The sequence below is a fragment of the Tarenaya hassleriana genome, unplaced genomic scaffold, assembly GCF_000463585.1.
Source record: "Tarenaya hassleriana unplaced genomic scaffold, ASM46358v1 Cleome89, whole genome shotgun sequence".
In the NCBI taxonomy this organism is placed as follows: domain Eukaryota; kingdom Viridiplantae; phylum Streptophyta; class Magnoliopsida; order Brassicales; family Cleomaceae; genus Tarenaya; species Tarenaya hassleriana.
In genome coordinates this window covers 46,676-65,364 of record NW_010971298.1, presented here as the reverse complement: position 1 = coordinate 65,364, position 18,689 = coordinate 46,676, and the positions used below count along the sequence as shown (strand labels likewise).

The 18,689-nt window shown below is 44.0% G+C and overlaps 1 protein-coding gene across 1 annotated transcript; it reads left to right on the top strand.

The window, feature by feature from the left end:
* The first annotated feature begins 6,729 nt into the window (after window positions 1-6,729).
* Window positions 6,730-7,680, top strand: LOC104803476. Its single transcript, XM_010527408.1, has one exon. The coding sequence runs from the start codon at window positions 6,730-6,732 to the stop codon at window positions 7,678-7,680; it is 951 nt and encodes a 316-aa protein (XP_010525710.1).
* The last annotated feature ends 11,009 nt before the right edge of the window (window positions 7,681-18,689 follow it).

Here is an 18,689-nt window from a genome sequence, read left to right as displayed (position 1 = left end):
TTCTCGTTAAGGAACGCGGTCTTGACATTCATTTGCCATATCTCATAGTCGTAATATGCGGCTATGGCAAGTAGGATCCTGATTGACTTCAGCATAACTACGGGCGAAAATGTCTCATCATAGTCAATACCATGAATTTGACGGAATCCTTTCGCCACAAGTCGTGCCTTATACGTGTGCACGTTGCCATCCATGTCGGTCTTCTTCTTGAAGATCCACTTGCATCCGATGGGTTTTATCCCTTCAGATGCATCAACCAGAGTCCATACTTAGTTGTCTGGCATGGATTGCATCTCGGACTTCATAGCCTCGCGCCATTTCTCGGAATCGGGACTCGCCATAGCCTCTGGGTATGTGGTAGGCTCATCATGTTCTAATAACATGAGATCCTCATTCCCAGTCACGAGAAATACATATCTCGCATGCTCTTGGCGAATCCTGCCTGATCTCCGAGGTTCACTAGTCGAAGGTTGAGTCACAACCGGCAGTGAAACAGGTTGAACATCTTCAACTTGTTCACTCGGCTTAGCGTCTACTTGTTTCTCTCGAACTTCCTCAAGTTCGATCCTACTCCCACTGACTCTTTTCGAGACAAATTCTCGCTCCATAAAAGTCGCATTCCTGGCAATGAACATCTTATTCTCTTCCGAAATGTAAAAGTAGTAACCCTTAGTTTCTTTAGGGTAGCCTACAAATAAACACTTATCAGATTTGGAGGATAACTTATCAGTCATCTGACGCGTCACGTAAGCGTCACAACCCCAAATTCTGACAAACGACAACGCGGGACGCTTCCCCGTCCATATCTCATATGGCGTCGTTTCGGCCGACATCGTTGGACTGCTATTCAGCAGGTACGCAACGGTCTCTAAAGCATAGCCCCAAAAGGACTTTGGAAGATTTGTCTGACTCATCATTGACCGAACCATGTCTAACAGTGTTCGGTTCCTCCGTTCAGACACGCCATTCCACTGTGGCGTTCCAGGAGGAGTTAATTGTGATACAATCCCACAATCAACCAGATAGTCAGAGAACTCTTGGCTCATATACTCGCCACCACGATCTAATCGAAGTGTCTTGATCGTCTTGCCAAGCTGGTTCTGTACTTCGTTTCTGAAAGCCTTGAACATTTAAAGTGTTTCAGATTTATGTCTGATCAAATAGACATAACCGTATCGACTGAAATCATCAGTGAACGTAACGAAATACAGATAACCTCCTCTAGCAGGACAGCTCATCGGTCCGCATACATCACTATGTATGAGAGCCAATAACTCTGTCGCTCTCTGTCCTTTCCCCTTGAAAGGATGCTTTGTCATCTTGCCCATCAAACAAGACTCGCACGATTTAAGAGACTCTAAGTCAAATGAATCCAGAAGACCATCATCATGAAGCTTCTGAATGCGTTTCTCGTTTATATGGCCTAGACGACAATGCCAGAGGAAGGTCGGGTTTAAGTCGTTCGTCTTAAACCGTTTAGTACTCATGTTACAGATGGACGATGTCGAGTTCGAAAGCTGATCATTCAAGACATATAAACTATTAACAAGATAACCATTACCATAGTAAATATTGTCTCGATAAATCATCAAACTCGAGTTCTCAATCACAAATCGAAAACCATCCAAATTCAGACATGAAATAGAAATGATTTTTCTACTAATCATAGGAACATAGTAACAATTACTTAATTCTAAAACAAGTCCTGAAGGAAGATGCAAATTATAAATGCCAACACACAATGCAGTAACTCTTGCTCCATTTCCGAGCGCAGATCCGCTTCTCCCTTAGCCAACATCCTACTTCTTCTTAGTCCCTGCACATTTCCACAAATGTGTGAGACACTTCCGGTATCCAATACCCACGAAGATGTAGTACAGATGTTAGCTTCTATAACATTAATACCTGAGGCAGAAGCTTCACCAAGATTCTTGTCCTTCAGATCCTCCAAGTAAAGGTGACAATTACGCTTCCAGTTTCCAGATACTCCACAGTAATGACAGTCACCCTTATCGGGCTTAGGCTTAGGCGTAGAGACAACTTTTGCCTTTTTCGCCGCTTTCTTTTTGGCTTTGCCCCGCCGCTTCTTGCTGGATTTGTTCTCAACAGCAAGCACAGTCTTGGGCACCACGATATCCTGCTCGGACGATTTCAACATCCCATGCAGTTCGGCTAAGCTCTTAGTCATCCCGTGCATATGGTACTGCATCACGAACTGGTTATAGTCCTCGAGCAATGACATCAGGATCAAGTCTGCAACCAAGTCACCATCGAGCTTCACTCCCATACGCTCAAGTTCTTCAAAATGAGCTCTCATGTTGAGGACATGGGTGTTGACAGAGCTACCTCTCGGCATCTCCGTCTTCACCAGAGCTTTCAGCGTCTTGTACTTTTCAGTACGCGCCAGCTCCTGAAACATGGTCTTGAGTTGTTCAATCATATCAAACACGCTCTTCCCCTCAAACTGCCTCTACAGATTCGGGGCCATGCTTCCCAACATGAGACAGGAGATCTCAATGTCGTCAGTCTGATGCTTCAACCAAGCATCCCTGACGGCTCTCATGGCATTGGCGCAGGCTCTGGTGGTAGAGCCCCTTCCAGGACGTACGACTTCTTGTCGTGCTTGAGAACAATTCTCAAGTTACGATACCAGTCCAAGAAGCTCGTCCCGGTCAGCTTATCCTTCTCAAGGATAGATCGCATCGTCAAACTCGGTACACTACCGGTTGACGCCATGTCCTACAAAAAGACAAAACAGATGCACAAAAACAAAATGCAGATTGTATCAATGATCTACTACCAACTAGTCCATCATCAATCAACAACAACATGGATGCATATACAAGCTATATTCCCATACAGAAAAATAACCCTACAATAATTTTCTATATGAGACTAAGATCCGTATTTCACATAAGAATGAGTTGCTACACTCAGCCTTACGCTATTTAGGTAGACATCTAATGTCAGTCATATCCAATATGACTCTTAGATCCTTTATGAGTAGAGTATGATATCAAATATCATCGCATACTCATCTCATCTGTACCGTTAAGTCTCAAGTCAAACTCGACAACTTAATCTAAGGTAAACCATGTTCAAGCTGTGGAAACCATGATTTTCCACCCGCCTCACAAAGATAATCCGACACGCTCAACATTGGCATGACCCGTGTTACGGACGATCGATGCCTTGACAAGCGCTCTAGTAATGGGAGGTACACGCTTAGCATTACATAAAGGGATTTTCGAAACTACATTTAGATCAAGCATCTACTTTCAAGCTATGAGAACCACCATTTCTCCATCTTGCCTCACCAAGATAGCACGGCACACCCAGCTTTGGCATGGCACATGACACGTACGATTGAGGCCTTGACAAATGTTTTACTCGTAGAGCTCCTAGATCTAATCGGTTTCTGTGCAACGATTGTACAAATCGAATCAAGGATCAACCATTGTTCCTTGATCATATGTATTACATAATCCGAATATACCATCCATTCAATTACGTAATCCCAATCACGAAGCTTCCACTCAATCAAGCATATCTTATATCTTGATTAAGTTACATGTATTCATTCACTATGGACCATCCATAATAATGAACCATGTCTATTTGAGTCACAGTTGATCAGATTAAGCAACGATTGTATAATCGGACTTAGAAAACAAAAGATTTCGGAATCTGGACCTCAGAATGTCCGTTCTAGAGGTAGAACAGACGGTCTAGACTGTGGAGAACAGACGGTTTGCCCTAGATCCGTTCTGGCTCAGATCTGTGGTCATGGACCGGACGGTCCAGACCTTTTGGTCCGAACCATGAATCACACGCAGTCTGCCACCCCTGGACCGTCCGGTCTGGCATACCCAGAATGGACAGTCTAGGGTCACGTGATCAGATCACGTTTTTCCGCGTTCTCGGCCCCAATCAGACCCGAAACACATTCGAATTCATCTGTTGACCCAAAATTCGAACTCTTGCACTCTATGCAACATGAAAACATGCAATCTACCATAGATTCAATCATCAAACATGCATAGAAATCTAAACAAACATGGATTCAAACGATTCAAATTCTATAACGTGCGTGATCGGGTTCTAACAAAATCATACAGAGCAACCAACCACTGATACCACTGTTGGGATTCCTAGTGATCACATCGTTTTTGTATGCATTTTCTTGGCGACATTTGATGCATTTGCTACTAACTTTATGCATGTAGAGACCATCTAGGGGTAGAATATGCCTTTGTTTCTATGTTGTGCAGAACTAGGTGTTAGATGGAGCTTTTGGAGGCGAAAAACGAGTATTACAAGCTGAAAGCAGCGAGTACAAACAGAACAGAAGAATCGAGCTACAGCCCGATTAATCAAGCTAGCCGCCCAGATTTTCTGCCTTGTCGAAAATTCCGAGCTACCACTCCCTTATACGGGCTACCGCCTATTTTAGGCCTGACGAAAATCTACTCAGATTTGGCCCACTCTAGAAGCCCATCTGCAGAAAACAAAGAAGTTTTTAGGGTTTTTCACAAAAGAGGAAAGGGGGGGGAGATACTCCACAGTTTTTGGGCACTTTGAAATTCAGCCACTTTTGAGGAGAGGAGAACTTGGGGAGCAAGGGAAGACTTGGAGAAGGAGAAGAAGAAGAGATCATCACCATTGAAAACCACACAAGCCTTTCTTTCTCTTCTCTACCATACTTTTCTTTGTTTCTTTTTGTTTCCCTCTTTTGAACATGGAGTAGAAACTTAGTTGTGGGTGAGGGATCCCCACTTTTGTAATGGATTCATATGCTTAACTATGGTGTTTATGAGTTCTTTTCCATGGGTTTGGTGTTTTGTACTTCATGCTTCCAACATTGACGAAATCTTAGTTGGTATGATATTAGAACACATTGATCATAGGGATATGGTAGTGTTGTTTGGAACTAAGCACCAAATAGGTGAGACATTCACATTGGAAAATGGTTTTGCTTGCCTAGGGTTTGTGATAGAGAGCATGCATGCATCTAAGGGTCATTTAGATCATTGGGAGATGGGTAAATTGATTCCTTGGATAGTGAGTTTAAGCTTGGGAGAGACAAACTCTATCTAAGATGCTTGAAATCCCTCATTTGGAAATGAACATCATAGACATCATATCATCTTTAACTATGCATGCAAATCAAAAAGGGATCCCGAACCTACAACGCTTGAATCATTGATTGTTAACCGTTTATTCCTATTTGCTTACATTTAGTTTAGTTCACATCATCACCATCATCATTTTAACCCCATTTCCATCATCAACCTAGCCTTAAGATAGATTAATATCACCTAGTCCTCGTGATCGACTCCGGTACTACAACTACCGTATACTTGCGGTTAGTGGTACGAATCGGGTTACAAATTTAGAACTCGGTGCGTGCGCATCAAGTTTTTGGCGCCGTTGCCGGGGACTAGGCAATTTCAGTGTTAATATAGACTTTTGCTAGGTCACCATTTCGCGGGTTACTACTTGGGATCGCTTTGCGTTATTGCTTTCTTTTCACTGCTCTTGGCCCGTTCTTGTTTCCTTTGTGCTAGGTGCTTTGGTGTATGACTAGAAGCACAACCGACAAAGATAGACTTATCTTCGACTCAGAAATCGAAAGGACCGCACGTTTAAACCGAAAGCAACAAAGGATAAGAAGAATGGCCGAAGAAGCCTTGAGAGGAGACTGTGACAACCCAGAGTACCGTAGGAGGGCGGGGAGTGATCGCCGGTGCAGAGGCACGGACAAGGGGCGGCTCCTGACGAGCTTCTGGGTAAGGGGTACAGGGATGAATCGAACACACCGGAATGAGAGAGATCCGAGGGCTGTATAGGTATGGGACTATACAGTTTAAGATAACATAAAAGAATTAGTTGAGCTACTCATAGCAACAAGGTGCACCTACCTTTTTGGTTGACTATCCCGAGAGAACTCCAAAATTAAGCGTGCTGACTCTGGAGCAATCTTAGGATGGGTGACCTACTGGGAAGTGTCTCGGTATGCGTGCGAGTGAGAACAAAACATGCTGGAAGGTCTCGGGTTGCTGTGTGAGGCCAGTTTCAACAATTCGTAGCGGCCTCGGGTTGTTACAGATGGTATCAGAGCCGGTACTCTTCCAGTACGGTGTGGTTCGAGGACGAACCAGGCGGAAGTTGGTGGGCCTGTGACAACCCAGAGTACCGTAGGAGGGCAGGGAGTGATCGCCGGTGCAGAGGCACGGACAAGGGGCGGCTCCTGACGAGCTTCTGGGTAGGGGGTACATGGATGAATCGAACACACCGGAATGAGAGAGATCCGAGGGCTGTATAGGTATGGGACTATACAGTTTAAGATAACATAAAAGAATTAGTTGAGCTACTCATAGCAACAAGGTGCACCTACCTTTTTGGTTGACTATCCCGAGAGAACTCCAAGCGTGCTGACTCTGGAGCAATCTTAGAATGGGTGGTCTACTGGGAAGTGTCTCGGTATGCGTGCGAGTGAGGACAAAACATGCTGGAAGGTCTCGGGTTGCTGTGTGAGGCCAGTTTCAAGAATTCGTAGCGGCCTCGGGTTGTTACAGAGACAATGCTCAAAGGGGTCAGCCCCAAGAGGCCCCTAGGACGCTTCGAACATACACACAACCGAAGCACACTCAACTACTCTCTTGCATTAACAAGGACCCGTTGGAGGACTTCGAACTCCAACCACAATGCATCCAAATGCTCAACAATATGGGTTTTCGAGGTAGGCCCAATGAGGATCCAAACGCTCACCTTACAAACTTCAAGATGAATTGTAATGCGATAAAGAAAGGGCCGAGCATAACTACGGATGATGTGCTCCTTGAAGCCTTTCCCTATTCCTTAATGGAGAGAGCAAGAGATTGGTTCTACACCCTCGAGCCAAACTCCATCTCGTCATGGGATGAGATGGAGGAACAATTCCTAATGCAATATTACTTGCCCACCAAGACTCAACATGCGAGGAACCGGATAAATTCTTTTGTACAAGAAGATGGAGAGAATCTACATGATGCATGGGAACGCTTTAAAGAGTACCAAAGGATGTGCCCTCACCACGGAATGGAGCGAGATTATCTACTATCCATCTTTATCCATGGGTTGAAAGATGACACGAGATCATGGATTGATGCAGCGTGTGGGGGTGACATCTATGACATCCTCTTTCAAGAGTTGGAAGCAACGATTGCAAAACTAGCTAAGGGACGCAGTCACACATCAAATGAGTTTAGTAGAAAGAGCTCAACAAAGGGAGATATCGGAGAAAGCATTGCACTCAAATCAGTCTTGTCACAACTTGAGGAGATAAAACTCCATCTAGCCGGCAATAAGCAAGTGGCTGCGATAGAGGAGCATGGTTCAACACAAATCCAACCAGGAATGTACTTAGTTGATCAAGGAATGGAGGAAGCAAACTATGTTGGCCCGAACCAATACAATCATCCTTCGAACCTCTATCATCCCGGGCTAAGAAACCACTCGAACTTCTCTTACAAGAATCCGGCGAATGCATTGAACACTCAGCCGGGGTTTCAACGAAACAACCAAGGACCCCCAGGATTCCAATCTAAGTTCCAGCAACAATCCCAAGAGTCTTCAAGGTTATCAAGGAACTTCAAACTTCAGAATGCAACAATCACAATCCAAGGAGCAAGATCCTGAAATTAAAGATATGCTCATGCAAATTCTTCAAGGCCAGAAATCACAAGGTATTTCCATTGGGAACATTGAGGCTGAACAAGTTGCATTCAAGAAGCAAATGGATGGAGTACAAGCTCATTTGAAGATCTTGGATAATCAAGTGGCACAACTTGCCTCATCCTCTTCATCAAGGCGGCAAGGAACTCTCCTGGGAAAGAACGAAACAAATCCTCGGGAGCATATTAATGCGGTGGAGCTAAGGAGTGGAAAGCAACTTCCCGAAATCACCCCTCCTATGGCCGAAAGGGGACCAACACCACGGCTAACAAGGGAGGAGAAAGGCAAGGCGATAGAGGAGAGCACTCCTAAGGCGGCCGAACAAGAGAAAGAACCCGTCTACATTCCACCGCCACCTAAGGTACCTCCAATCCCTTTTCCTTCTCGTTGATTTCGTTGTGCTTGACATGGATGAAGATTCCAAGGTCCCGATCATTTTAGGCCGACCATTCCTGAATACCGCGGATGCGGTGGTGCATGTCCGAGCGGGGAGATTAACCATGAAGATTGGGGATGAGACCGTAGAGTTCACCCTCGATCAAAATTTGAAGCAACCCTCCACCGATGATTCAATTTGTTTTGTTGATATTTTGGAAGCAATGGCCGGGGAGGTAATAGAAGAATTCCGCGAAGTTGACCCCCTAGAGATATCACTTATGGCTGCGGGAGAAAGCTTATACAGTAATTGGGAAGAGATTGAGGTGATCAAACGGGCATTAGACGAAGGAAAGGAGCCAGAAAATGAGGAACAGATTTTATGGGCGCCCAGCTCAATTTTTCGGGCCACCAGCTCATTTTCCCTGAGTAAAACACAACTTTGCTCAGAGAATTCAGGCTATCCGCCCAATTTTTCCAACTATAGCCCGAAAAATTCTGATGAAGAACAAAGTTGCGGTGACTCGGACTTGACCATTTTTGCCTTCAATGACATTTCCCGAGAACCAAGGAAGACGTCTTCTACCGATTGGGACCCTGAACAAGCCCCGAAGTTGGAGTTAAAGCCCTTACCACAAGGGCTTAGGTACATATATCTTGGCTCTAACTTTACATACCCAATCATTGTCAATGATGCATTAACCGAAACTCAACTCGAGAAATTGACAACATTGCTCAAGCAATATAGAAGAGTCCTAGAGTATACGTTAGAGGATATCAAGGGTCTTAGTCCTTCACTATGCATGCACCGCATTCACTTAGAAGATAAAGCTAAGTCATCCGTGGAACATCAACGTAGGCTAAACCCTATCATGAAAGAGGTTGTCAAAAAGGAAGTCTTGAAATTGCTAGATGCAGGGATTATCTATCCGATTTCCGATAGTGCGTGGGTTAGCCCGGTACAAGTCGTGCCCAAAAAGGGAGGTATCACGGTCGTTCCTAATGAGAACAATGAACTCATACCAACAAGGACAATTACGGGATGGAGGATGTGCATTGACTATCGCAAGCTAAACACAAACACTCGTAAAGACCACTTCCCTTTTACCATTCATTGATCAAATGTTAGAAAGACTTGCATTGCATTCATATTTTTGCTTTCTCGATGGCTATTCCGGATTCTTCCAAATTCCAATTCATCCTAGCAATCAAGAAAAGACAACATTCACGTGCCCCTACGGTACATTTGCATATAGACGCATGCCATTCGGATTATGCAATGCACCAGCTACATTTCAAAGATGCATGATGGCTATTTTTTCTGATGTGATTGAAGATATCATGGAGGTGTTCATGGACGATTTTTTGGTCCATGGACCCTCCTTTGATGCGTGTCTAACCAACCTTCATCGAGTGTTAAACAGGTGCAGCAAGGCAAACTTGGTTTTAAATTTGGAAAAATACCACTTTATGGTGCAAGAGGGCATCGTGCTTGGTCATAGGATTTCGGATAAAGGGATTGAGGTTGACAGAGCAAAGGTGGAAGTTATTGAGAAGCTTCCTCCCCCGACGAACGTGAAAGGAATCCGAAGTTTCCTCGGACATGCGGGGTTTTATAGGCGTTTCGTAAAAGACTTCTCGAAGATTTCAAGACCCCTAACCGCTCTTTTGGGAAAAGATGTGCCATTTGAGTTTGACAAAGAGTGTCATCAAGCCTTTGAAACACTCAGAAAGGCGTTGGTAACACCTCCAATCATCCAACCCCCAGATTGGGATATTCCCTTTGAACTCATGTGTGATGCTAACGACTACGCAGTGGGTGCAGTTTTGGGACAGAAAAAAGATGGAAAACATCATGCGATTTACTACGCTAGTAAGACGCTAGACGACGCTCAAATGAACTACTTAACTACGGAGAAGGAGCTCCTTGCGGTAGTATTTGCGTTTGAGAAATTCTGATCCTACTTGGTTGGATTGAAAGTCATCGTTTACACGGATCACGCGGCCTTGCGATATCTACTCACGAAGAAAGACGCCAAGCCGCGGTTGATTAGATGGATATTGCTTCTACAAGAGTTTGACTTAGAAATTCGAGATCGCAAGGGGACGGAAAATACAGTGGCCGATCATTTGTCAAGACTAGAAGTACCCGACGAGATGCCGATCAATGATTCACTACGAGAAGAGTAAATTTTAGCATTAGATGTCAGTTCCGATGTCCCTTGGTATGCGGATTTTGTCAATTATTTGGTTGCCAAGGTGATTCCACCGGAGTTGAGCTATAATGGAAAGAAAAAGTTCCTCCACGATGTTCGGGACTACTTTTGGGACGAACCATTTCTCTTCAAACGAGGAAAAGATGGGTTGTTTAGAAGATGCATCGCCAAAGAGGAAGTGCAGCAAGTGATCCACCATTGTCATGCGTCGGATTATGCGGGTCATTTTGCATCGTCCAAGACATCCGCAAAGGTTTTGCAAGCAGGTTTTTATTGGCCGACTCTCTTTAAGGATGTCCACCGTTTTGTGAGCTCTTGTGACGCTTGTCAAAGAACAGGAAATATTTCGCGTCGAAATGAGATGCCACAAAATTATATCTTAGAAGTGGAACCATTCGATGTTCTTGCCATACACGAGTTGGAACGAAGTCATTCCTATTGGGGTCTTAAAGGCAGTCCTATAAGCCCATACCGCATCTTCTAACTTCAACGACCAATCCTTTCTTGACTTAGCCACTGTTTTCTCTAGGATGGACTTGATCTCTCGGTAGTACCGGCTCTGATGCCCACTTGTTTGCGGGTGGTAAGCAGTGGCTACTCTATGGTGAACACCATATTTCATCAAAAGGGTTTGAATCACCCTATTGATGCAGTGAGCCCCTCCATCGCTTATCACCACTCTAGGTACCCCAAACCTCGGAAATATTGTCCTTTTGAACATTTTCGCCACAGTGCTAGAGTCGTTCTTCGGGCTTGCTAATACCTCTACCCATTTTGTCACATAATCCACAGCCACAAGGATATACAAGTTCCCACAAGATGATGGGAATGGACCCATGAAGTCGATTCCCCGCACATCGAATGGTTCCACTTCTAAGATATAATTTTGTGGCATCTCATTTCGACGCGAAATATTTCCTGTTCTTTGACAAGCGTCACAAGAGCTCACAAAACGGTGGACATCCTTAAAGAGAGTCGGCCAATAAAAACCCGCTTGCAAAACCTTTGCGGAAGTCTTGGACGATGCAAAATGACCCGCATAATCCTTGACTGCGTCAAACGTCGTCTTTAACCGGATGATTATAACGGCGTTGATCAGATACGTTCACGAATCATATGGAGATAATAGACATGCAATATGGGACTTATCACCTCCTCAATAGGAGAGATATCGCTGGGCCCTCTCGTGGAAGTCGGACTATGAAAATGCGTGGCCACGCTATAGATGAAGTTGCATCTATTTTATTAGTTGATTTGCCAAGACGAGAAAGCGGTTGAACTTGAAGGGTGGCTCAAACCATGCCCTTGTTCAACATATGATATCGTGAGATAAAGGATCAGAACTCGAGCTGTTATTGCCTTGGTTAGATCACCTCTAACTCAATTCAACGTGGGTGGTCATGGCGTCTTGCTAGAGGCTAACCATGACTTGTAGATCGGGAATGGTTCTCGAGGCTGCTGCCACTGCGAATGGGCCTACAGGGTCACACACCATTAGGGATGGACTTATATGTGAAGTTTCGGAAAGGAAGACTTGGATTTGGTCGAAAACCGGTTTTCGGATCAAATCAGAGTGTCGGGACGTTTTCAGCCTTCTGACTCGGACCGAGTCAGTACTTGACTCGGACCGAGTCAGTTTCGAAGCCCAGAAAGTGTTTTGGGCTTGGCTGATGTTTTGACTCGGTCGAGTCAAAGTTTTGACTCGGACCGAGTCAATACTAAATGGGCCGAGTCAAGAGTTAACAATGGGCTTTGGCTGATTCGTTCTGACTCAACCGAGTCAGAGTTCTGACCCGAACCGAGTCAATACTCGGAAAAAGTCTCTTTTCACAAGGATTAGGGTTCCTATCTTATAAGAAGGGTATTGGACGCCGTCCTCAACCTAAGACAGACGAAAAGAACCCTAAAACAGAGCAAAAACTCAGAAGAAATCGTTTCTTTCATAGTTCTAGCTCCCGGGATTAGATCCGCGTCAGGTATGGCCACTGTATTCTCCGTCCCCTTGCGATCTCGAATTTCCAAATCAAACTCTTAATAACCCGAACAATCGTGTATATCGTCGTGGGATTCGAATACTTACCTCGTTCTTTCAAGATCTGGAAGTATCAATCGATCCAGGTCCTGTTTTAATCACCAAGAGCTGAAAATACAGCTCCTCTACACGTATCCACACCGACGGAAAGGATTCCAAACTGTCAGTTCCGATGTCCCTTGGTATGCGGATTTTGTCAATTATTTGGTTGCCAAGGTGATTCCACCGGAGTTGAGCTATAATGGAAAGAAAAAGTTCCTCCACGATGTTCGGGACTACTTTTGGGACGAACCATTTCTCTTCAAACGAGGAAAAGATGGGTTGTTTAGAAGATGCATCGCCAAAGAGGAAGTGCAGCAAGTGATCCACCATTGTCATGCGTCGGATTATGCGGGTCATTTTGCATCGTCCAAGACTTCCGCAAAGGTTTTGCAAGCGGGTTTTTATTGGCCGACTCTCTTTAAGGATGTCCACCGTTTTGTGAGCTCTTGTGACGCTTGTCAAAGAACAGGAAATATTTCGCGTCGAAATGAGATGCCACAAAATTATATCTTAGAAGTGGAACCATTCGATGTGCGGGGAATCGACTTCATGGGTCCATTCCCATCATCTTGTGGGAACTTGTATATCCTTGTGGCTGTGGATTATGTGACAAAATGGGTAGAGGTATTAGCAAGCCCGAAGAACGACTCTAGCACTGTGGCGAAAATGTTCAAAAGGACAATATTTCCGAGGTTTGGGGTACCTAGAGTGGTGATAAGCGATGGAGGGGCTCACTTCATCAATAGGGTGATTCAAAACCTTTTGATGAAATATGGTGTTCACCATAGAGTAGCCACTGCTTACCACCCGCAAACAAGTGGGCAAGTCGAAGTTTCAAACCGAGAGATCAAGTCCATCCTAGAGAAAACAGTGGCTAAGTCAAGAAAGGATTGGTCGTTGAAGTTAGAAGATGCGGTATGGGCTTATAGGACTGCCTTTAAGACCCCAATAGGAATGACTTCGTTCCAACTCGTGTATGGCAAGACGTGCCACTTACCGGTTGAGTTGGAGCACAAGGCTTACTGGGCTATCAAGGCATTGAACTATGATTGGAAAACCGCAGCGGAGAAGCGAGGTTTGGAGCTTCACCACTTGGAGGAGATACGGTTGAATGCTTATGAGAATGCACGAATTTACAAGGAGAGAGCGAAGAAGTGGCATGACCGCCACATTCTTCCATGCACATTCAAGGAGGGCGATCAGGTTCTTCTTTTCAACTCTAGACTGCGCCTCTTTCCAGGTAAGTTAAAATCTCGCTGGTCTGGTCCTTTTACGATTAAGAAAGTCATGACTCACGGTGCCTAGAACTCTACAATGGAAAGTATGGTTCGTTCATGGTTAACGCTCAACGGGTGAAACTCTATATCCCAGGAAACGAGTTAGAATCAAGAGGTAATCTGACCCTCTTGATCCCATCCAACGAATAAAGTGAGTCCATGGTCCAGCTGAGACCGAAAACCAGCGTTCTCGGGAGACATCCCGAGATTGTACATATTTTCCGTTTTCTTTTTTCGTTGACTTTTGACTCCATGCCTACTCCTAAAAACTCACTTTTGCTACTGCTCCTCACTTTTGAATCAGACGGTTAACCTGCGAAAACTCGAGCTCGGTTGAAAAAAAAATGATAAAAGGCACAGAAAATTCAGGCTACTCGCCTGAATAACCGAGCTACCGCCCTGAAACTGACGAACAAATGCTGATTTTGATAGAGAATTCGGGCTATCAGCCCGAATAAACAAGCTACGGCCTGGTTTGCTATATCTAGGGTTTCCATCAAAACTGTTTTTACCATTTTACCCCTTCCTCTTTCCTAGCATCAAGCCACTGCCGTTTTTCAGCCATTCCAAACAAGAAAGAAAAAAAAACTGAGAGAGGGAGAGAGGTACCGAGAAAGGAGGAGCAAACACCAAGTCCGGCGGATCTCTGCTCGGACCGACCTCGCGACCGTCGTCCACCGCTCCACCAACTCTCCTGCTCTCCCTGCGAGTTTCCGATGGCGGCGAGGTATGCACTGACTGCTTCTTGCTTCATCTCCTTCGATTCTCCTTGGGTTTTCGAAAACCCAAGCTCCCTAGTCTGATTTGGGCCTCTCATCTCGTTTCATGGGTCTGAAAATGAAACTTCCTACAACCTTAACTCAATCAGAGACCGAATTCCTAGGTGTATGGATATTTGTGCCCGATTTCGAAGGAGATATGAAGATTCAGAAATTCCGAGCGGCCGCTCGATTTTTCGAGCGCCCCGCCGGAATTTTCTGAGCTAGTCTTGCCCTATTTTCTCCAAAACCGAATCCCTCATCGAATCTCTTTTGGTGATGAACTCTTAAGCATGTTATGCTCTTATCTAGCGATCTCTTGATGGACTTTTATAGTTGCGATAGCGTTAGTGTGGTTTGACAAATTGAAACAGGGAATGGCTGTAAGAAGGCACAATGGGCAGATTTTCAACAGAAAAATCGGGCCACCAGCCTGTTTTGCTGAACTAACGCCCAGAAAACGAAAAAAAGACTTGGAGGAGCGAATTTTGAGTTGGAGCCTGATTTTCTGGATGCTAGCCTGATTTTTCTGGAGATTTTCAACAAATATTTTTTTCGGATAGTAGCTTGATTTTTTGAGCTACCCGCTCGAGTTTTCTGTGGATAATGTGAACATCAATATTTCCGAGCGATAGCCTATTTTTTCAGGTGCCCAGCCCATTTTTTCTGTAGAAAATTTCTCTTCTCTTTTCTTCACAGATGGCTTCAAGCATGGCAAACCTATCAGTTGCAGCATGAACCTTTGGCCTATCATTTGACAAGCAATCTCGAGAAGCGGAAACACCGAAATCACAAGGGGATCACGACAAGTTTAACCTCGACTACCACAAGGTCAATCACTCGATCCTTACTCATATGATTGCATAATTAACATGCTCATCTTGCATCCCCGATGAAAGTCAACACCGAGGACAATGTTTGGCTCAAGTTTGGGGGGGTTGTGCAACCATCATCCATTGAACCATCAACCATCACACGTAAATCATGATTGCATGAGTATAGCTGGTTGTACATAGATGTCCATGCATAGCATTTGCATACAGACTAGTTGCACATCGGGTGATCATCACACACAACCATTCCGTTTGATTTGATGTTGGGCTAATAATGGAATGATAAAGTATGTTTGCTTGAAATAGTCCTATCATTGTGTTGAATTTTTTTTGTAGATCATAATAACAATGATGATATATTATCCACTGTTCTCATGTCTATAAAAATAGAAAAAAAAGAAAAAGAAAAAATAAAAAAAAGAAAAAGAAAAAATAAAAAAAAGAAAAAGAAAAAATAAAAAAAAGAAAAAAAAAGAAGGAGAAAAATCATCCCGCCACTCCTCTGTCATTGTCTCGTTAATGAAAATCATTCGAGGACATGAGTGCACTAACATAGGTGGCCCGGGTCTAAGTTGTGAGGCACGAAAGCTCAAATAAAGGGCCGTGTCAATTTCAACATCCTAGAAGCACGAGATAAATACATAAAAAGGGAGAATTCTGTTAAAAGGGCACATCGAGAGATTTACGCATATGTTTCGAGTCGAGCACTATTCATTGATAGAAATCTCATTGTTTGATAGGAGACCAACCATACAAGCTAGAGTACAATAAGCTCGATTTCATCCCTAGTAATTTGGACTAGATCAAGCGAACCACTTTTGACTTCCATTAGTAGCCCGAACGTATCTAAGCCAAAAACATTTTTTGCTCGAGGACGAACAAAAGTTCAAGTTTGGGGGGGTTTGATCACATCGTTTTTATATGCATTTTCTTGGCGACATTTGATGCATTTGCTACTAACTTTATGCATGTAGACACCATCTAGGGGTAGAGTATGCCTTTGTTTCTATGTTGTGCAGAACTAGGTGTTAGATGGAGCTTTTGGAGGCAAAAAACGAGTATTACAAGCTGAAAACAGCGAGTACAAACATAACAGAAGAATCGAGCTACAGCCCGATTAATCCAGCTAGTCCCTCAGATTTTCTGCCTTGTCGAAAATTCCGAGCTACCACTCCCTTATACGGGCTACCGCCTATTATAGGCCTGACGAAAATCTACTCAGATTTGGCCCACTCTAGAAGCCCATCTGTAGAAAACAAAGAAGTTTTTAGGGTTTTTCACAAAAGAGGAGGGGGGAGGGGGGGAGAAAGAAGAGACCTTTTTTGGCACTTTGAAATCAGCCACTTTTGAGGAGAGGAGAACTTGGGGAGCAAGGGAAGACTTGGAGAAGGAGAAGAAGAAGAGATCATCACCATTGAAGACCACACTAAGCCTTTCTTTCTCTTCTCTACCATGCTTTTCTTAGTTTCTTTTTGTTTCCCTCTTTTGAACATGGAGTAGAAACTTAGTTTTGGGTGAGGGATCCCCACTTTTGTAATGGATTCATATGCTTAACTATGGTGTTTATGAGTTCTTTTCCATGGGTTTGGTGTTTTGTACTTCATGCTTCCAACTTTGGCGAAATCTTAGTTGGTATGATATTAGAACACATTGATCATAGGGATATGGGAGTGTTGTTTGGAACTAAGCACCAAATAGGTGAGACATTCACATTGGGAAATGGTTTTGCTTGCCTAGGGTTTGTGATAGAGAGCATGCATGCATCTAAGGGTCATTTAGATCATTGGGAGATGGGTAAATTGATTCCTTGGGTAGTGAGTTTAAGCTTGGGAGAGACAAATTCTATTTACGATGCTTGAAATCCCTCATTTGGAAATGAACATCATAGACATCATATCATCTTTAACTATGCATGCAAATCAAAAAGGGATCTCGAACCTACAACGCTTGAATCATTAATTGTTAACCGTTTATTCCTATTTGCTTACATTTAGTTTAGTTCACATCATCACCGTCATCATTTTAACCCCATTTCCATCATCAACCTAGCCTTAAGATAGATTAATATCACCTAGTCCTCGTGATCGACTCCGGTACTACAACTACCGTATACTTGCGGTTAGTGGTACGAATCGGGTTACAAATTTAGAACTCGGTGCGTGCGAATCACCTAGGATCTTTAGAGCGAATTCTATTCCTAAGAGATCGGTTCTAGGGTTTGCGCAGCGGATGTAAAACAAAATTTTTCTATGAAACCCTAAAACCTATGTTAGAGCTCTTACCTCAATCGATCCGGAGCCTGTTTCAATTGATTCATTCGTCCGATCACTTAAGGCAGGAAGATAATCTCGCCCTCTACACGTATCCACACCTCGGGATGGTTTCCAACGATTGTAACTTGTCTCCTAGGACCCGAATCAGTTATTCGGTATGATGCTTCGAGAAAAATGAGACTTGGAAACTCTTGGACCTTTTGGATCTCACCAAAAGCTGTCAAAAGTCTGCACCAGACGGGTGCAAAAGTTTCTTAATTTATTAGGGTCTCAATCTCCTTCTTATAAGATGATTTAACCCTAATTTCGGTCTAATTTTCGAAAAACCCGAAAGCCGGAACACACAGTCCAGAAATACACGTGGACTGTCCGTTCTAGCTTGCTAGAAGGGACGGTCTGCCTTAGGTGGACCATCGAGTCTGGACCTGGCAGACCGTCGGGTTTGGCCCTTCCGGTCCATCCGTTCCAGCCCCTTCCGTCTCGTTTTTTTGGTTGTTTTTCTCGTGCGTTTGTCCTTCCCTGCCTGTGTGACCATGTAGGTTCATTCGATATAGCAGTATAATCCGAAATCTCTATTTCGGATATACAAGTCATAGGCGGTCTTTAGCAAGACACTATGACTACCTATCTCGAATAGAGTATGTTCGTGATCGTACGAATGTCTGCGATGATTCCGGTTGATGATCCTTTTGTATCACGATATCATATGTCGAACATAAGGCATGGACAAACCACCTTATCTGATTCGTCTGCTTTCTCGTTCACTGAGTTTGACTGTCTGAGATAGACGACGCTCATCTATAGTGCGGCCACACGTTCCTACAGTCTCGCTCATACGAGGGGCCCAGCGATATCTCTCTCTTTTACGAGAGGTACAAATCCCATCTTGACTATCTACAATCCAGTACATGATTCGTTTCGTACCTGATACATGCCTTTATAGTTCTCTTGTTACGCAGAACGTTTGTCTATTTAATGTATGTAATTCCTCATGTTGGATTCCGTAGATATCTTAGGTCTTAGGAACCAATAATGGAATCGACCAATGAGATTCAAGTCATGATGCTTAATCCATGTGACAATCTCATGCGGGTCAATCCAGTATTCCGTTCTGCAACGAATACCTATGATTGTGATCGTATCCAATACCTATGATCATCTATGTGA